The sequence below is a fragment of the Macaca thibetana genome, chromosome 4, assembly GCF_024542745.1.
Source record: "Macaca thibetana thibetana isolate TM-01 chromosome 4, ASM2454274v1, whole genome shotgun sequence".
Taxonomy (NCBI): domain Eukaryota; kingdom Metazoa; phylum Chordata; class Mammalia; order Primates; family Cercopithecidae; genus Macaca; species Macaca thibetana.
The window spans coordinates 67,576,992-67,598,684 of record NC_065581.1 but is presented as its reverse complement, the minus strand read 5'-3'; the positions used below and the strand labels follow the sequence as shown (position 1 = coordinate 67,598,684).

At 37.8% G+C, this 21,693-nt stretch overlaps 1 protein-coding gene across 4 annotated transcripts in view; it reads right to left on the bottom strand.

The window, feature by feature from the left end:
• COL19A1 (collagen type XIX alpha 1 chain) overlaps window positions 1-21,693 on the bottom strand; it is a 336,630-nt gene that overhangs the window by 91,079 nt on the left and 223,858 nt on the right. For all 4 annotated transcript variants that reach the window (XM_050789707.1, XM_050789711.1, XM_050789708.1 and 1 more), the window contains one exon: window positions 4,832-4,894. In XM_050789707.1, coding sequence (XP_050645664.1) covers window positions 4,832-4,894 — 63 coding nt within the window. The remainder of the gene's footprint in view (window positions 1-4,831; window positions 4,895-21,693) is intronic.

The window sequence follows — 21,693 nt, the reverse complement described above, 5'->3', positions numbered from 1 at the left end:
TCACTCAACAGCAAGACCAAGAAATCCATCTAATCAAGGACTCTTGGTGGCCTTTAGTGCTGTTCTCCACTCTTGGGTTAATAATACTCAAGGCAGATTCAAACTCGAGCTTCAGTAGCGTTTATTCATTGACATGTGAGCTGCTTCTCCCTGCTATCTCCAAGCTAGCTGCACCAGACAATTGCCTGGCTTAGTGAAAATCATAAGAGGCATAGTCTTTGTGTTTCTGGGGCTGCGGTTCTGCGTCCGATGCTATTCTAATTTTATTAGGTTATTTTGTGTCTTGGTGCCATGTTAAGGGTTCTTGTAAGCCTTCCAAATACAGTTTTGAATGTGTTTATTTAAAAATTCTTGTGGTGATGTGGTGAGGGTTGTGGCATAAGGATGCTAATCTGCATGCCCATCTCAAGAATTCTGGGATGTCAGCACTTGCTCTCGGGTCTGTGTGGGAATGGTGAATGCAACTTTGGAACGTATGGTCAGGCAAGTGAAAACACTCAAGCTACTCAAAGTCTTAAAGAGGATTTTCTCTGGAAAGACAAGAATGTACCTGGATATATCATGGATTGAACCACATGAGATGACCATTTTTATAGGCCCCAGAGAGTAAAATATCAGCAATTTTCTACTGTTCAACTAATAAAAGAACCTAAGGATATGAACTCCTTCCTAGGGTATGGAGTCATTACAAATCCCCAGGGTTAGCCTTTGGGGAACTTGCTGTAATATCCTAGGCATGAGAGGACATAAAGTTCAGAAAAACCAGGTTGTTTTTTATAGGTTGAAATTGTGTACCTCCCACTCCGATATATATGTATAAACTATAACACCCAGGACTTCAGAATGTGAACTTATTTGCCAATAGGGTCATTGCAGATGTAATTAATAATTAGTAATAAGTAGTTAAGATGAGGACATGCTGGAGTAGGTTGGGCTCCTAATCCAATAAGACTGTGTCCTTATAAAAAGGGAAACTTTATGGAGACATGCACGCAGGGAGAACACCACGTGAAGATGGCCAAGGAACGACCAGAGGCTAGGAGAGAGACCTGGAAGCCATTCCTCCCTAGTGCCTTCGGAGATAACATGGCCCTGCCAACACCTTCGTCTTGACTTCTGGCCTCCAGAACCGTGAGATGATATATTTCTGTTGTTTAGGTCACTCAGTTTGTGATATTTTGTTGTGGCAGCTGTAGCAAGTTAAAACATAATATGTGGGCTAGGAAAGCTGTGCTCGTTTGAAAATAAGGCCTAAGGCTGGCTCAAAGCCCAACTTCTTAGTTAACTGCAAAAAACCATTTCACCAGCCACAAGTGTGGAGGGTCATGAAAGGAAGGGAAGACTCAGGTGAGTTGGGAGGCTGTCTGTAATCAAACCAACATCTGAAAGTCCATATGTCTGTCCACAGTGTTCCTCAAAGCCAGTGGAGCCTGGGGCACAGGGAAGGAAAGTGATGAAGTTAGAACCTAAACTTTATTTCTCAATCTTCTGGGCTCAGAAAGGTTGCCTGCAGTGTCTCCAAGGGAGTCTTCACTTTATATGCCATCATTGGGTTTAACTCACTGCTTGGAAAGGCCTTGAATATTGGATTTTGGATAAAGGCTTTCTGTCCTTTCTAGTCTGTGGATATTAAAGTGAAGTTATGATTTAATATGTGAAAAGAAAAATAGATTATTTTGCTAGCAAATTGGTTTTATTTTTGGATCAACAATTTGGAGAAATGAATACAAGAATTGGTTGCTGGGAGGCACAGCATCAATCTCCAACAGCTGAGACCGAGTGTGGTGATGTAAGATAACACAACTCTGCATTTTCAATATGGATCTTTAAAAACAACATCAAATGTAAAATCCGCCAGTACTTGGCCTCCGCAGATAAAATGTGTTTTTTTCCTCCATCTAAAGTGTAGTAAGGAACTGTGGGTCTGTGGCTTCGGTAGTTGACAGAGCCTATCAAATTTTTATTAAAACCCCCAGAGCTGGAAACAATGAAGTGCAGTTTACTGGATCATGAGCAGATTTTCCTTGAGGGGAAGAATATGCTCAGCACTGTTGCTTCTTTGCAAACAATTTTACAGAATGGGAGCAGCTGTTTTGCATATTATTTTTGTGGTAGAGAGAGAAATCTAGTTTTTATTCTTTGCATCCATAAGTGGGCATGCAAAAATCCACATAAACACACCCGTATCATCTTCCTGACCTCACTCCTTAGGCTGTCTCTCTATTCCTCATTTGCTTTTTCTTTCTTCCTCATTTGCTTTTTTTTTCTTCATCCCTTTTTTGATTTGTGCTGTGAGGAGAGAGGGTTTCTTATACCTGAGCTTCTCCCTCCAGATGACATGAGGAAAATAGTAGAGGAAAAGATCAGTTCCTATATGGGAGCCAGAGGGGAAGTGAGCATCCTGGGACCAGAAAATGAACCATGGGCTCTTTGAGTTCGGAATGAGGAGGGGCAGTTTATGAGTAGTCTGGTACTCATTCTCCCATGGGTAGTTGCTTGAGCAGAATTTGGGCTGTGTGACTGTTGAAGCCACTGTGAGTTGAAGAGCTGAGGTCCAGGGCTCCAGTGCAGACATCACATAAATCAATGCCAATTTAAAAGGGAAGATTATTTTAACCTTGGAGTGTCACTTGCTCTGTCTCAATACATGGTCCATTATTTAATCCTTAGGAAGATTTCACTTAGGCCCTGCTTCTCTCTGTGCTTATTTGCTACAGTCAGACCATCAGACACGCTACAAATTGCAAAATGAAACAACCTCAGTGTCCAAAAACAGACAGGGGTAGGTGGTGGAGACAATGCCAATGGAAGACATGCATCGTGCTAATCACAGCACATCTGGCTTTTCCTTTGTGAAGCTGAGGGCGAGGAGGAGGTGGTTACAATACAGAAGCATGGGGCAGTGTGGGCGCTGGGAAGGTGGGTCCCGCTACCTCCATCCTTCCCAGTGGGGCCTTGGTGTAAGAGCTCTAACTACTCTGAAAGGAAACAGAATAAAGTGTTTGGTAAGCTATCTTCCCTTAATTCACAGATGGATCTAAAGCCTCTAATGCTAAATGGTTACAATGCATCATTTGGGATAACAGCTATACTCTCTTCTCTTTACCCAGTTGTACTCCAGCTTTAAAGTCACATTTAAAGAACATGTGGACTAAATACCTGTGAGCCTCTATTCTGTAATGGCAATAAGAGTAACGGGTTCTTTCAGGTGAGTTAATAAATAAGTTCAAAGTACTGGTTTGTTACTAGCAAGATTTTCCACTCCGTTGCTCTGGTCAGCCCCCAGTTTTTTTTGAAATATAACCTTAAAGTTTAAAAATTTACATTCTCAACTTTAGGCTCTAAAATATAAATGCTCTATATATCTTCATTTAAGGGAAAACTGACTCATCAGCAAGACAAACTGTATAGAGAAGTACTATTGGGAGACCTGTAAAGATGAGAGCTTTAAAAGTTTTGCAAGGGATAGCAAATATTTAAGTAGCTGAGTAGCAACTCGGTATATTTTATACCAAGGGCGATAGTAATACAGTGTGTTCTTTAAGTTTTTCTAGCTGACACTGTGTCATTAGAGCCAACTTATTCTCATTATTTTGAAGCATTTATGATAAATCCTATTTTATAACAGCAGGTGTCATTATAGGTGTCATTAAATTGATTAAATTTAAACATGCTTCAGCATTCTTTTTTCCACTTGTGCTAAGCCTTAATATTTTGAAAAAGCTAGTACAGTTCTATTAAAGAAATGTCTAATAAAGAAACATGAAATATATCCCAAACATTCCTCCTAATATAATACTCCCTGGAAAACCTAAATAAATGAAGGAATTTAAAATAGCATCACTATCAAATTTATAAGGTATAAAAAACTTTTCACATGATTTTAAATTTGTCAACCATAAATTATCTAAGTCTTTATGTTGACCTTGTTCTGATGAAAGAGAAACTGGATTTTATAATTAGTTAGCTAGCCATTTAACACATTTTTTTGGCATATAGTGTCTCTTTGGGATTTCTAAACATAGAGGAGTAAAAACTCAGAAAAAATTACAGGAAGGGAAAGTAAGAACATAGGAAAGAAAGACATAAAGGGAAGTGTCTCCAATTCTTCCTGTGGTGCAAGAAATCAATGATGAACCATTATGTATACAAGGTATCCTAATTAGTGGACAGAATGCCTCACACAAAGTGATCAGACCGCAAATATTTGGCATTGAATGATGACTCAATCAATGATCTCACCTAGATCTTCTCTTGGCTGCCACTCTGTTGTGCTCCTTGTAGAATCTGGAACAAAACTCTCTTGCTTTTGCCATTTGGGAGCTTCCACGTCAGCATTCTACCTATCCCAAATGTGATTTAATAAAACCTTGGGGAAATTAAACGTAGTTCCCCCTGAAAGGTGGGGACTCTCATTCTTGAACTGTAGTATGCAAATATTTGCTTGAGATTTTGGTGCCGCACCTATTGGTTTTGATAAGAAGTCTGTCACCTGTTGTGCTACCCAGAGCTTCAAAGTATCAAATAATTTCTTTCTGCCAGAGGCTAGATCTATGATATTATCAATGGCAGAACACCATGTTTTGCATTAACAAACTTTGAACAAAATTTTTAAAACACTTACTAGGATAAAATCCTAGATCTGTAAGATACTGAGCAAAATACTTTTTTATTTTTGTTTTTGAAAACATAGCTTTCAGCATGGAAAGATGTTTAAATGCATGTGATCATGTATAAAAGTCTGAGAAGTTAGGAATTAATACTTTTTTTCAAAAATACAATCACATAAAATTTCTATGTATTATAAATTATGGGAAAAAAGAAGCCATACCTTGTTATCCTTGTTATAATATCCACCAAGAGTCTGGTGTATTCCTTGTATTCCAGGAGGTCCCTGTATTATAAACAAATCAAAGACAAATATATACACATTTACCAAAACAATGCATATTTAAATAATATATCTAAGAACTCTTGAAATCATATAGTGAAGAAAAAGGAAGTATCTATTTAGTCAAATATTCTGATTAATAGAGAAATACATGGGCATTAACTTATCATCAGGCTCCTAAGATATTTCTAGGTTAAATCCTGCATGAATCCAAAAAGAGGTCCTAAGTGGGAGCATGTAACATTTTACCAGAAGGTCAGCCATCAGCATATTCTTTATTAAAAGGAATTATACCCATAAGACCCTCCCAGAGAAGAGGTTATAGCTCTTCAGTTTATTTTTGGCACTTCTCACAGGATTTTGATCAATGTACTATAGGACTGTGTGTTCCCACATGCTATTAACTTAGTAAATATGGGGAAAATGTTTTTCTATTGCTTTACTTTTTTAAATTAGTTGTATGAAAATGGGATGCACATGGACTTTTGGGCCAGAAAAAAGATGTCTGCTATAAAATCTCAGACTTAAGAAATTTAAATATTGATAGTTTTCAGTTGACCTGGAAATAATTCAGTAAGCACTATGCTGGGCTTGGAGTGGATAGGAAAGAAGCAAAGACATTTGGCTGTCTCTAAGGCTTCTAGGAAGAAAGGAAGAGAAGACTTTTCCAGGTTTTTCAGGGATTACATTTTGGGGTGAGAGCCATAAAAACCACAAAGGTTAGCATTATTTTAGATTAAGTAATTCAAGTCAAATAGGTTCAACTGTCTCGGAAAAGAGATTGCATATTTCATCCAGACCTCAAAAGCTAGGAGGAGAGAAAATATTATAGAGACCAAGTTTTTAACATGTTACCTTAGAAGATAAGACCTAGAAGGAAGATGATTAGCCAAAATCAAACAGCGCCATTATACAAAGATTATTATTTTTCAAAGGGAATGAAAGCTTTGAAAAGTGGAGACAAATTTTAAGAAGCAATCGTTAGCTGCGCTCACTGATACAGGTAACACCTTAGGTATACAGAAAAGATTAATGTTGGTTAACATTTACATCAGGTGTTTCTTATGAGCAGCTTGTGACTGAAGATCTCTTCTAATATGAAACCTTTGCATTGTGCCACTAAACATAAAGGGCACAAGAATGAGGTGATGGATACTTAGAAGCAGGTTGGTATAATTCTTGAGAAAATAATGGGCCTCAGGAGTAATGGTGTTGCCTATGATTGGAAAGACAAACGATGCTGTTACCTTGCTGAAACAATAACAGAGCTATTGTAAGAAGAGAATTCTTATGGCATTATATATTTTTCATGAAACTTTTCATCAGCCAGCATTGTGTAAAGAATTCTAGGTCAGTTAGAGGAAGTAATGAAGAAAGCAATCATTGAGTTGGGGGTGGGGGTTGTTACACAAAGTATCTAGCCGAGAACATGCAAGTTAAGATCTTATTCTTGAAAGTCAGGAGACATGAGGTTCCATACATATTGATCCTTCTGCAAATATATAATGAGGCAAGGAGGAATTTTAGACACGATATGTAGTAGCATTAACAGGTGGCTTAGGAGTATATGTATAGTAGGCATTCGGTGAATGTGTGTTGATGACAAGGTTGATTTGATCAAAGAACAGTGATGGAGTAGGTAAATTTAACTTCATACATATTCAATCTAGTTAAAAGAGAGAGTCTTAATTATTACAGCTCTTAAATATAGCATAACAATTAATAATACAGTCTCCCAAATAGAGTAGCAGAATCAGTGAAATAATAATAGCAAACTTTTTTGTTGTTTTTTTTTTTTTTGAGACAGAGTCTCACTCTGTCACCCAGGTTGGAGTGCAGTGACACGATCTCAGCTCACTGCAACCTCTGCCTCCCAGGTTCAAGAGATTCTTGTGCCTTAGTCTCCCAAGTAGCTGAGACTACAGGCATGTGCTACCATGCCTGGCTAAGTTTTGCATTTTTAGTAGAGGTAGGGTTTCACCATGTTGGCCAGGCTGGTCTCGAACTCCTGACCTCAAGTGATCCACCTGCCTTGGCCTCCCAAAGTGCTGGGATTACAGGCGTGAGCCAGTGGGCCTGACCAATAGCAAACATTTATATAGTGCTTATTATGTGCCAGGCATTACAGCAGGAGTTAACTAATTTAGTCCTTACTAGGACACATGAGGAATGTCCCATCATTCTCTCTGATTCAAAGATAAAGAAAATGAGGGTTGGAAATGTTTAACTGGTCCAAGGTCACACCGCTGGCAAGTGGTAGGGCTAATACTTAACATCAGCGTTGGGCCCAAAGCCAGCTCTTGTCTACTCTACTGTCTTAACTTAAAGGCAAACTAGGCAAAAAATCACTGTTGCAGTAATTTTCTTATCATGATGATGTGTGTACCCTAGAGAACACTGGGTGATCACTCTTCTATGTTCTGTTTACTGAAATTGAAAAAAAATCAACAAAACTTGTACATAGCACTTCTGCCAAGTACCACACTCCTGCACTGTGCTTGGTGCAGGAGGTGAGAAAGTAAGCACATTACCTTTCACTGTAGCCCTACCGTGTAGTTGAGAGAGGCCCCTTTATCGTCTCCTTGTATCTCCCATCTGTGTTCATACAGTGTCTTAACCCATGTTAGGGAGATTGTCCCTGAATATTACAAAACATTTCTCCTAGTCTGTGACTGTATTCAAATGTATCCTATATTTGTTTGTAGAGGGTGGGAGAGCAGGTGGTCTGAGATACAAGAAGTGTGAAGTCTCCCAAAAGGTTCTGGGAGGCAGTAAGGAAAAGAAGCAGGAAAGCAAATGTGTGGTAGGGTTTGCATAGCATAAAACAGGTAGCAGTGTAAATGAGAACAGTAAAAACAATAGAACGATAATGATTTGTAAAAAATTGGATGAAATGGGATATGATCCTTTACAGACTGGTCATCTGCAAACAGAGGATAGCTGTATTTCATAAGCAAAGTATATACTTCTCATTCAGGATCCTGATCTGGCTGCTGCTGAGCTTACCACTGAGGGTGGAGTGGGAGAACATGCGTGGCTCAGTACAGCTGCTCCCTCTAAAAACAAAGGCAAGGGCACGACTCACTAAAAACAATTCCAAGAGCAATGAGGCTACAGAAAAGGTTGAACATTATCATTCAAATATCCACAAGATTAATAAACCCATAACAATTACTTCTACATTTTCATATGTTCTGTTTTTGTCACAAAATGTCATATCTCCAGAGTAGTACTCAAAATGGGTTTGATTGGCAGTTTTAGGTTCTACCACTTAATCTCATCATGAGCATTTATGATGACACTTTCTTTCTCACTTTTTTAGTCACTGGGAGAGTTTGGGTACCATGAATTCCAAGTTTAATGTAACAGAAATTTACAGCCAACAGTCTACCCTGCAGGCAATACTTTATACAAACTCTCCTAGTGGTCCAAAGGAACTCTTCAGAGACTGGAAAGAGGCACCAATTAGAGTCTTCTGGAAGTCCCCCTCTACTCTGACTATAGACAGTGAGGCAGTGTCTCACTTGGTTGCTCTAAAGCTGTCAAAAATAGTGGTCATAAATAAGCTCTATGCATTTAAATGGCAAAAGCAACTCTGTTTACAATTGGAAAACAACCTTGGGGTTTCAGAATTGGTGGCTATCCTACCAGCCACATTCCAAGAAATGTGCTATTTTTCTATCTTCTATTCTGGTAGGAAACATGGCTGGAGAAGATTCAAGGAGTTGTTTCCAGGTTTAGCAAGAGTTGTCTATCTTGCAGACTGTTAACTCCAAGAAAGAAGTTAAAGACTTGTGGTAAGTGACAGATCTCTCGGCATCACATGGTGTTGTAGATGCTCTAGGGCAGTTGACAGAATCCTTTCCCTAAGGTTTGCATTTACAAGGACCCATCAAAAGACACTCAGATGACCCAGGCCCAGTGGTGAAGAGAGGCCAACTGCAGAGGGTATGTCAGCCTTGGCTAATGCTCTTAGGAGCTCTACTAGGAAAAGTGGTTAAAGATTTATGGAAAGGAAAAATGTCCCAATATCTTGCTTATAATAGTGACCCGCAACATAGTTGGACACAAGTCATGGCTATACAATGTCTATCTTTTATGGAGATTTGCTTTACTCTATTTGTATGGGATTGGGAGATATAGGACATCTGGATTAATGTGGTGAGTATACAATTACAGAGCAGCTAAAAAATGCTAATGAACTCCAGGGAGAAACAACTGTTCAGAACCCAACTGTACTGATTCATAATTATCTGAGAGGCCTATAAACCGGGTGTGGATAGAGATCCTGATGTCGTTTCTTACTGCAAAGAACTACAGCAGGTGTGATAAAGTGAATTAAAGCTATATTCAATTTGGGAAGTATATACTCTCAGCAATAGTTCTAGCAGCTTTTAAATAGTTTTTGGCTTAAATCTTGCTGGAGGTGGAAAACAGAAATACCATGATGTCTGCCACCGGACTTGTCAGACGCATAGTGTAAAAATGATGAGCTATTTGCATTATCATTCCCTTAGTAGATTTCAGTTTTGGCTGCACATTCCCAAAGTTTAGAAGTTGGGAAGAGTTCTCTGTTAAAAACCATAATCCTTAGTCCTAGTCTTAGCTGCATTTTCACTTTTTAGCCAATTCACCAGGTATGCTCAGCTTAAAGAGCAATATTTTTGCCTTTTTTTCCCTCATTGTTCTTTGCCATAAGCTGTCTGTTCAAGTCAGAGCTTGAGCCTTCTGATCCGGCTTCAGCACAGCCTGCACACTGTGAATCAGGGTCTCTGTGGCTCCTTAGTCAAATCCCCTGCTCACTTTCTGATCCTCAATCCTGAACTCTTTTCCTTTCTCCCTTATCTCTGAAAGTACCCTGTACCTCTTCATCTCTGTTGACTGAGTCTCCCTGAGCCATCTGGATGCCACTTATGCACCATAGCTCTTCAGTCTCCTATTGGAAGCATTTTTCAGGATTCAAAAATACATATTTTCAGGTTACATACAACTGCTTTTGGCCCTGTGGGTTTTCAATTAAATTCAAGAACAATCTTTGAAATACCAAAAACCTCTGTGAAGGAAGTTGTACTAACCAACGCTCTTCAAAAGTGCTAAAAAATAGCTTTTCTGTAAGAACAGATAGAATGCTTGTTGGAAAGTCCTTTGGACTAATTTTCAAGAAACCTTTCCAGTGTTCTAATGGCTTGTAAAAAAGTAGAGATCAGTAATTATTTTTCCCTTTGTATTCAAGAAAAAAAAAAAAAGCAGTCATTAGGAAGCCTAAATTCAGACACAGGAATGGTGAGATGAAGCAATAATAATGGTTGGAAAAGGTAATGTCAAATGAGTTTTTCTCTCATTTATGTTTCCGTCTATAACACATTATACATAACTTAGTAAAGCACATTTACATTGAGTATAGTGGCTTATGTACATGTTTCTATTCCCAGTTGCAACAAAAACTTTGTGAGGGCAAGGAGTTTTCATCCTTTCTTTTTTTTTTTTTTTTTTTTTTTTGAGACGGAGTCTTGCTCTGTTGCCCAGGTTGGAGTGCAGTGGCACCATCTTGGCTCACTGCAAGCTCCACCTCCTGGGTTCACGCCATTCTCCTGCCTCAGCCTCCCGAGTAGCTGGGACTACAGGCGCCCACCGCCACACCTGGCTAATTTTTTTGTATTTTTAGTTTAGAAAACGTTTAGAGACGGGGTTTAGAGTTTAGAGACGGCGTTTCACTGTGTTAGCCAGGATGGTCTCGATCTCCTGACCTCGTGATCCACCCGCCTCGGCATCCCAAAGTGCTGGGATTACAGGCATGAGCCTTTTAACCTCATTACAGTACAGTCTGCAGTATCTCTCCCCCGTCACCAGCACCAAATGTTTGTTGAATTCGGTAGAATCATTGCTTTTATAAGAAAAAGTCTGTGGAGAAAGCCAAGTTTTTGCTTGTTGGTTTTCCTTTTAGTTAGATATGGTATCAAACAGAGCAAAGGGCTGCTGCTTCCAAATTTATAGAAGACAATATCAAAAGATTTAGATTAACCTAAGAATGTGGCTACTTAATTGAAAGCATAGCTATAGTGAGCTCCAGTTAAGTAGAAAAGAGCTCATTGATGGATTTTTGGACCAGAATTACAACATATAAAGTTATAAAGTAACTCTGGCAAAAAACCAATAACGTTTTTCAGATAGAAAATATTTGAGAACTCAATTTCTTTTTTTAAAAAAACTACCCATCCTTCTCTGTCTTAATATTTGCTCAAAAGGAAACTTTTTTTCAGTGTGGGGTTTAATTACATAAATTAAGCAGTTATAATTGTAATGGATTTTTTTTTTCTGAGAATGCTTCTGCTATGAATTTTTAGTGATTAAAGGGATGCCAACACCTCCTCCCTACCAAAAAGAAAAACAAAACACCAAAAAACAAAACACAACAGTTAGTAGAAACTCTTGAACTACAAAATGTGATTCCTAAAGCCAAGAGCAGATTCAGTGAGTATTTATACTATTTTTATATTTCAATATAAAGACCTCAAGCTCACATACTTGGGTTTAACTGGGTCACCCTAGGGAACATGGGCGGGCCAGATATAGGTAAAATGCAAAGGTTCCTGGGAGGAGGTCTTTTTCCTTCAAATATCTTGCCTACTCTCCAGGCTATGCCCAAAATGTCCTAAAGCAAGTCTTTTTTTTTTTTTTTTTTTTTTTTGGTGTTAAGTTTTATTGCCAGATCAAATACAAATGTTCCTAGGAGATATAATACTAATGGTTCATGTTTTCACAACTCTGGATAACTCTAAAAGTATTTTCACTTATATTTTCTTGGGTGGTAGGGTAATGTGACTGTAAAATGCATTATCTTATTTGATTCTTATAATAACCAACTGAAGTGGGTACTATTATATTTTCCATTTAACAGATGGGAAAACCAAGAGATTTTTCCCCAAACCACACGAATGGTTGAACCAAGTCCAAAATCATTCCATTCTAATAGATTCATGTGAATTGTTCATTACATTTTTCCCAAGAGCAAGGTGGGTAGGACAGAAAAGGAGAAGAATAAAGGGATGGCCCTTGCGGGCTAAGGACAGAAGAAGATAGCACCAAGGAGGAAAGGGTGGCCGGGGACTCTGCAGACTACGTCTCTGCCTCCACCACCATTAGGCTGAGGGCTTTAACTTTCTGGAAAGGGGCTTTAACTTTCTGGAAAGAGGCTTTGAGAAATGACTTGTGAGCCAAGTCTTCAGGTTAATTTGGATTGTAAGTGGTGGGGACTCAAATGGAAATAAGCTCAGGGAAAATTCATGTTTCAGTGCTAATCTGAAGGATCTGTTTCATTCATTGGTCAACACAAAAGAATAGTTATGCAACTTGAATGCTCTCAATTTAAAAGAGATGTTTTCAAGTGCGTTTGTTCACATTGAAAATAGAATCTAATGAGTTTTTCCAGATGATGAATATGTATATGAATATATTTAGGCCAACATTCTTAGATGGATGAAGTTTCTCTATAAATACTTTAACAGAGGAAAATAGGAAGGAGGGGAGCAAAGCAGATAGAAGAAAAATTTACATGCAGGTGATAATAAAAGAGAAAAAATAACCCTTTTGCCTTGGAAACGGTAGGTCCTAAATCCTGGGAAAGAAAGACAGAAACGATGAGAATATGGCAAATAATGATTAAATGAGGAAAATGATAACAAAAATATTAATAGATAACAATAGTTACCATTTGAAAGTGACAACTGTGTGGCAGGTACATACATTATTGCATTTAGCTCTTACAGCAATCCAGTGAGGTGGTGTTTCCTTATTTTACACATAACAAAAGACTAAATATCGGACTCAAGATCATATAAATAGTAGACAAGAGCTAGGTTTCAACTCAGGTCTGTCTGACTCCACGGCCTTGATCTTTTAACTCTTTCCTTTAAACCACCTCACAGTGAGAAGGATGATGGGAAGATAAAATACCAATCATCTTAAAGCTGGTTTTTAAAAAATCGAGCAGGGCATTGTGTGGTGAAAGACCACAGGATTAATGAGATACACAATCACTAAGGGCCAAGCAAAGAAGGGTCTGAGACTTGGTATAGATATGCCTTTTGAAAGGGCCGGGCACAGTGGCTCACACCTGCAATGCTAGCACTTTGGGAGGCCGAGACAGGCAGATTGCTTGAGCTCAGGAGTTTGAGGCCAGCCTGGGCAACATGGTGAAACCCTGTCTCTACTAAAATACAAAAAATTAGCAGGGCATGGTAGCGTGCCTGTAGTCCCAGCTACTCTGGAGGCTGAGGCAGGAGAATTGCTTGAACTTGGGAGGCGGAGGTTGCAGTTAGCTGATATCACACCACTGCACTTCAGCCTGAAAGACAGAGAAAGACTCCATCTCAAAAAAAAAAAAAAAAAGACTTGGATGACAAGTAGAGTCAAGAGGAAAGTGACCAGAATGGGAGGAGGATAAGGATAAAAGAGAGGAACAACACGGAGACACAGGGAAGTTCAAAATCATGGAGGGCTTCTATTAGAACAAGAGCAGGAGAAAGAAACAAGCAGCGTTAGGCTGAGAAGGAAAAGGAAGGAAGTCAGCAATCTCAACCAACATCTTAAATAACTTTTGAGGTTTCAATAACGCCAAATGAAGGCTAAGGAACCTTAGCACTTATAAGATGGTGGAAGAAAAGAAAAAATAAATATAAACAAAGGAGGTGGAAAAATACCAGTGAATTAAGAGAGTATATTGCTTGGGGATGATTTTGGTGCACAGAAACTCCAATGAGCATGAAATTGCAGTGGAGAACAGTTGTGGGAAAGTTGTCACACTCAGGCAAAATGAAATATCCTTCACTTAAGACTACAATAGTGCCATTGTATTCTGTTGTGGAAGAGAGATTGTGTATTAGCATTGCAGTAGTCTGAAGAATTTAAGTGATACAGTACAATGGTTTAAGCATTCATCAAGGACATCTTTTGGGAATTTCCCCTACAAAAGATAATAACAGTTTAGTTGGAAGCTGGCAGTGACATGCTTATTCTTGGTGAATGTCTGAAAATTCTGAGCAGTGCTGTGATCCATGATCTTGTCTTGTCTCACTAGTTTTTCCCCCACCTTGGCATATACTGGCACCATACCTTGAAAGATCTATAGCTCCTAAGTGTCTCAGTCTAAGATATCGCTAGCATCCCTGGTTCACAAGTTCAGAGGCAGTGCGATTAACAGGTGAAGGATTGCAGCAAAGGCAGCTCGATCTTGAATGAGAATTTTTCACATCTGCCACTTTGGACATTTTTCAAACTCATTCCCTCGTGTATTCCAGGAAAGTGCTCACTTGAGCTGGGCTTGTCTGCTTCTGGCCTGCATACTGAGCTGTGTAATTGAGGGAACTCAAGCATAGGCCGTTTATGGTTGTATGAATAAGCAAAATACTCAATATGTGATCTGATTGTTTTCCAAAATTGCACAGTCCCTGGTTTCACTTGTCATTTTGGAACAGAAGTGGGAGGATGAGACTGTGACAGTGAACGCATTCAATGGGTATAATTAACCCATTTCATAAAAGCAGATTTTCTAAATTATGCTAGGAAGCTTGCACGCTTTTTAACACTTTGCTTCCCAAGGCAGAAAAAAATATCTTTAAAGGTGCTTATTTCCCCAGATATCAACCTAATTGGTATAAAGCCCACTGCCTTATTGATAGAGTGGGACATTTTGACTGATTTCTATGGCATGATAGTTAGAAAAAAAAAATGATTCCTCCCCTAATGCTGCCATTCTGCTTATCCATCCATAAAATGTTTCATACTCATCTTTCCTCAGTATGTCCTAAAAAAGGAAAACTATTATTTGTCAGTGTCCTGCAATATAAGGAGCAGCAGGAATCTTTAGAGTGCCTTGCCACCCACAGATGCAACATCAATGACCCAGTACAAGGTGATAAAAGCCACAGGGGCATGAAAACTAGCAAGGAGGGGAATGTGTGAAACAAATTATTTGTATCCAGTGGTGTCCTCAAAAGATCACCACCAACAAAAATCATACCTTAGGAACAACTGTGCCTCCATCCCCTTGTCTGACCTCAGGAATTTTTCAATATGCCACCAAAATCTGGAGGAAAGTTGGCTTACATGGACCCCACAGGCAGTCTGCACCTATGAATGCTTTGAGTTTCCATTTACTGTAATTAGGTGATAACATTCATTCTCTTCAAAAGTGTTGGTAGAATGACACCTCTTCCTGAGTTGAGAAAATGCAAGTTCCAAGGCACACTGCTGGGACTTAAGATAACCAGGCTGGTGGCACTGGCTTATACACTGCCAAGTTACATAGAGGCCAAGAGCGAGTGTGCAACTCAAATAGCTGGGGACATTCTGGACAGCTCTGGAATAATTGGGCGATTGTGGTCTTCACTTTCAACTCAAATGTGTGATGTTAAGATTTCTCCCTTATCTCTAGGTTGTACTAATGATAAATCTAAAAATGACAATTCTTGGCTCAACTGAACCCCATGGTTATAGAGAGTGTGTTCACGAACGTTCTAAAAAAATAGTTAATAATTTTAGTTTTAAAACACGTGGCCCCATTCCACAAAGGATTTCAGTCAAAGGAGAAGATACTGATGATATCAGCCAGTGAAGAAGTAATCAGTGATATGCACTGTTACTAATTCCATAGAATGTTTTTCCTGTTTCTTAAAATGAATTTGAACTATTCTAAGCATGCTGAAAAGTACCGAAAATAATATAAATTCCAATGAGTCCACAATCCTGTGTTGTCAAATATTAACAATTTTGCCATATTTGCTTTGGGTATTTTTACTTTTTCATGAATTCATTACAGACATAGCTGAAGACTCTTCAAATCTTATTTTCTGCCAACTTTTCTTCCATGTTTTAGGTCCCATAGACAATGCTGAAAACTTGTTGCTTCTCTGGTTACATAATTTCCTTCAGTCTTTCCTTTGATCATACTAAGCTATAGTTACTGATCTGCAGAGAAAACCGACTGCACAAATTGAGCTGAGCCCCTTATTCGTCAGGACCTAGAATTTTCTTATTGAATGAAAAAAATCTCTTCTTGCCTACCTTGCAAAGTTATACAGCAGTAAAATTAAATACAGTATGGAGATCCTCTTGGAAACCATGTCATCAAATGCAAACTATAAGATTATTTAGGAGACAAATCTCCCTTTCTGCAAATTAAGGTTCTAATAAATCTGATTGGCCTTTGACTTCTCAAATCTTAATGTTTACCCGACACAAAGAAATGATGTTTAATCCAGGCACTATCACAACTAATTACAAGTTTGGTGACCACAGATCAAGGATTTCAAATATTCTGTCTCACCATTGCTGTAAATAACACATGTCAGTCCAGATGTCTTAATAGTGGGTTTCAAGAACATAACACAAGATGAAACAGGCAGTCAGTGACTGTACAAATATAATATTCTTTTCAACCATAATGTATGTTACCACTATTAGTAAAAAACATAGGAACTCGGAAAGTGAGTAATAATGTCCTGCTACTGTCCATAGGGAGAGAAAAAGAGAAATAATTAGAAAATAAAACTTGAGAGCTAGTTTTCAAAATCTCAACCTGATACCCCCAGCTGCCTCACATGCATGTCTACATATTCTGTGGTCACACAAGGTGACACTGGAATTTTAGCAATGTTGGGAACAGCTGTTTTGTCTGGGACCATTACCCCCATGAGGGACAAGTGGCAATAAACATGATTAGCCATGTCTCCATTTTATAGGTCTTATGTGTCTATATTTTTAAATCTGAGAAAGTGTCATCTTACTTTTTTTTAAGAAATGAAATTCCTATTCCCATTGACTCAAACTGTTAGGTTCATTTTCTCTGAAGATATTACATTGCACAGACTTTAGTCATTTAATAGACAGAAGACATTGTGGTTCTCTTGCTGAAAGGAAAACTGAGAAACATGACAAAGCCCTGATCAGTTCAAAGCTTCTAGAAGGGATGTTAAGAATTTGAATTGGATTCCTATTGATACATGATGAGCTTCAAAATGCATGTAGTCACATTCAAGGTATTTTGAGGGTATTTTAACAAGTAATCAAATGTTTGACACAGTTTCTGTCATCTGCTTTATTCAGCAGTCCAAAAATGTGTTTCGGGACACTAAATTGTTTTAGAGGTGGATCTTGCTATATACTGGAAATAATAATTTTGCACTTTCAGTTTTCAGTACATAGTAAATAAAGTTGGAGACGGAAGATACTCAAGTTGAGAATAGTGATGGATAACGGGGCACAAGTGCTGGAAGGCACTTAGTCCTATGGTGTTTTGAGGGCATGTATTTTCATTGCCACAACTGTTCAACTGGCTTAACCTATAGCCTAACAGAAAGGAAACATCAGATTTTGCTGTGGGGAAAAAGAAAAGACTTAGATGTGATGAAATTCTCCATCTCTAATGACCAATGTGATATCCAGTGGATTCAGTCAAGACTGAAATTAAATGGGCTACAATCATACCTTTGTCAATTTTCTTGTTTTCTCTCAGCAAACAAGCCTATTTCCTATCTACTCAAAGACTAAAGATAATGGGCTAAAAATAATATTACCTTCAATAATTTATTTGAATCAGTAGGAACAGTAATTTCATCACATAAAAAAATAAAACCACTGCAGACACACACACACACACACACACACACACACACACACAACACACTTACAAAAGGGAGATATAACTGGTTATTTCATGGCTACTTGTATCTCTCCAGCTGCCCTCCCTGCCAACCCTTCTCTTCTATTCTTAGAAGGCCCCATGTGATGAAGCCATTCAGCTCCCAAATCTTTTCTGGCACTATTCTTTTCTCAGCTCCTTTATTGTTTATTGAATACATCAAGCTTTTCCCCACCTGAAGCCCTTTGCAAGTCCTGATATTTCTGTTTAGAAAGTTCTTGCTCTGGCCCTCACATGGCCAGCTCCTTCTCAAGGAATGTCTTCTGCTCAGAGACACCTCCCTGGACCACCTCAATGAGATGGTAATGAGAACATTTCCTCCTTCCAAATCATTATCACATTACCCAGTTTGTTTCCCCCATAGCACTTCACTCTAAACCGAAATTGTTTTGTCTATTTATTTAACTGCTTATTAACCATTGGTGTACTGCCTTACCACAGAGAGTAAGTTATAAAGAAAGGTAGAGACCTTATCTGTAGTTTGTTGTTGCTTTGTGTTTTTAACCACTGTATATTCAATGTTTGTAATAGTGATTAATACATGGTCAATAGCCCATAAGTGTTTAGTAAATGAATTAAATTTTACACCCTAAATTTACTCTTTTAACTGTGCAAACTGATTAATTTAATTTACAATTAGTTTAATTGTAACTTTCAGGACTGTGTAATGATTCATGCTTTAAAGGTAGAAGAAGTTCTACACTGAAGTTAAAATTAAAATAGAAACAAGAATGTACATGTTTTAAATCAGACTTGTTTTAGAAAAGCAGCATACATTTTATTGGAGTAAGCTCCTACAAAATTAATACTGCAGAGTTTTATTGGTATTGTACAACAGAAGGGCATTTCAGAGATCAATGAAGTAGGTATGGATTTTCACCTCAAAAGAGCATCAAGTTGACATTGAAAATGACTGCTGATGAAATAGCATTTATATTTAAATTTCAAGGTAAGCATAAATGCAACAAAAGCCTCAAAATAATTTTTAAAAAATCATATGGATTTATAATAAACTTCAAACATCGAAAAATTTCCACTCCCCTGACATCCTTCAAAGAGCTATAGTCATTCTTTGACTACAGCTTTTCCAACGGAAACAGTAGATGGAGCTGCTGCCCCATGTTACACACTTTTTTGAATTTCTGCTTTCAACCTAAATTGCTATGCACACAAAAGTGACAAATGGAGCCCACTGCTCAATTCTCATACTGCAATAATGAAACAATGCATAAAAACAATACCAGAAGAAAAAAAAATGAAAGAAAATAAAAAGCCTTGCCTGTAACAGAAAGAAATAATAACACATTTTAAAATTAATGTGGTTTTTAATAAACGCTTTTTCCAGCAATGATGAATGAGAAGTAATGTCAAATGGGTGGGCTAATACCTACTTCCTTTAATGGTTCATTAGTTAAATTCTCCTACTTTCTCTCTTGCTTCGCCTCATTTCCAGCTGCTTTCCTCTCTTTTCTAAAGAAACTAGAAACCAGAATACTTTGAAATAAACGAAGGCATTCCAAGTCTTGAGACTTTCCAAGTCTCATTATCATAACATAAGTCTATTACTTTCTGTTGCTTATGCTACTCAGATAACTGGAAGGCTTTTTAAAAAGACAAGCTTTTATTGGAGTGTGAGGAAGGACAGTTGAGACTTAGAGAACATCACAACTAATAAAACGCAACAGCTCAGAAGGTAAAGGAACAAGCCCCACAAGCAAGGAAGAGGCTACAAATCTCAGAAGAAGAAGCATCACTGACTCTTTAGACCTGGTTGTTATTGTTACCTAATTGCAAATAACTTTTGTATCTCTTCATGAGTGGATTTATGTAACTAGAATAAGCGTGCCATATGCAAAGGGATCATTTATTTACGCAATTCATTGATAGACATTCAAATTTCTGTTAACTAGATTTTTGGAAAACTGTAAAGAGAGAAAAGAAGTGTTGGTCTAATTACTGATTGAAGACAATCTCTTCTATCTACAGTGTGAATGGGTGTTCAGAATAATAACAGTGGAACTAACTTACATTTAGATAGAGCTTTACATTTAGAAGAAATTTCTTTCACATCCATGGCATTGGGCCCTTGTAGCCACTGTGGGAAAAAGGTGGGGTAGGTGCTATTATTTCAAATTTACAGAAAAAACGGAGACAAGGAAACATCAAGAAAATTGTTCTAGGACAGGCTAGTGAGGAGAAGCACTAAGTTCCTCACTGCCATCCTATGCTATCCTATACCATCTTGCTGTCTGGAGTCAGCACAGTGCCATTCATTGCCATGGCAAAATCAAACACTGTTCTATGTATGATGTTTGAAGAAGACTAATCTTAGTCGAATTGTAAACTAGAAGCTTGTCTTTCACACCTGTAGTCTGGCAGAACAAAGGTTTAGGGATCAGTTCCTGTGTTTCAATTCTGTCTTCTCTGCTTGTGTCAGCTTGGGTAAGTTACTTGACATTTCCAAGTATCATTTACCTCATTATAAAATGAAGATAATTTCTACTTTTCAAGAGAGTTGTAAGGATTCCCTAAGACACTGGAAATACAGTACTTAATGCAGAGCTAGTGATGGTAATAAATTCTCCTTGTCTGCTTCATCCGTCTCTCCTCTGAACCTGTTTCCTCAGATGTTAGTGCTATTTCCTTCCCGCGGGAGATGCTTAGCCCTCTCATACTGAAAAACTGTTCAGTTGTAATCTTTATGTATTGAAATAAATCCAAGAGATCTCTCTGTAATAGTTTCCCTCTAGTGAAGAATATTCGTTTAGGACAAGATGGCAGAAGTTATTTGGGAGACTTTGGGGGCTTTTTCCTTTGCATAGGTAAGATCAGCTCTGGTTTTTAACAAGAAATTGGACAAATACTTTACAAAAATACATGTGGCTAACTCTGTTAACCAGGTTAGTCACTGCTCAATGACAAGCACTCTGAATAAGAACAGTTTCATTATATGCATATTGCATGTGTATAAATTTCAAATAAGTCTTTCCTAAAGACACAAAAATTTACTATTGAATATGGGGAGCTAAATTGGAGTGATATATATGACTTTCCATGAAACACTGATTCACAAAGATAATTTAATAATGTTAGTTTAATAAAACTACTGTTAGTAAATTTCCCATTATTAGAAATCTTTTTTCCGTAGGAGATAAAATATCTCAGGGGACAAAACGTTGTCCTCTTACACACACACACACACACACACACACACACACACACAAACACACACACTTAGCTAGTTGTAGGAAATTTTTTTAGTAAACAAGTTGTCCTTTTGGTGCAAACGTTTCATAAGAAAGTGAGAATATACAAATTTGGCTTCAGAACAAATAATCAAGTAGAAGGACTCGTTAAAACACTTTAATTATTTGAATTGCTTCAGGCCATCAGAGACTTAGATTCCTTTCAATTCAATTTCCTTTCAATTCAAGATTTTTAAAGTCTTCACTGACACTCCCCTAAATAACAACACTATGTTTGATTTCAGAAACATCTTAAACCCCCAAAGGGAAGGACATTTTCTTATAAAGTATGCTGTTATTAAAAAAATAAAAAAATTCATGCCTCCTGGTAATTCCTATTCCTTTGTTCTTTGCAATCACACTGACTAGAATAAAGTCGCCCTCCAACTTTCCCAAAGACTAATTGCTCAAACATAATGTTTAAATTACATAAAATATTCACTTATTTGAGGGATATTACATAGTATTTAATTACTGTTTGATAAGGAGACAAAATTAAAATTTTTTAAAAAATACATTTCACATTGTCATAAGATATTCTAACACGTGTTTCAGGATCCTCACATACTGGCCACTGCAGTGAGGAATACACTAACTCCAATAACAATTAGAAAAATTATAGGTCCTACCAACCCATCTCTTGTTCTCTTCTTGCCTTCCTTCTTGCTATGAAGTAGGGTGCATGTCACAAAGGGTCCAATGTTGGAAAAGACAAATAAATGAAAAACAACAATGTTTTGATTTAAAAACGTTCACAATTAAGGAGGAACATCTCTTAAGCTATTTGTAAATTGTAATAAAATACAAATAGCTCCCTGGGACATCCTAAGAGATAACAAGTGCTCTGCTGATACTTTTAA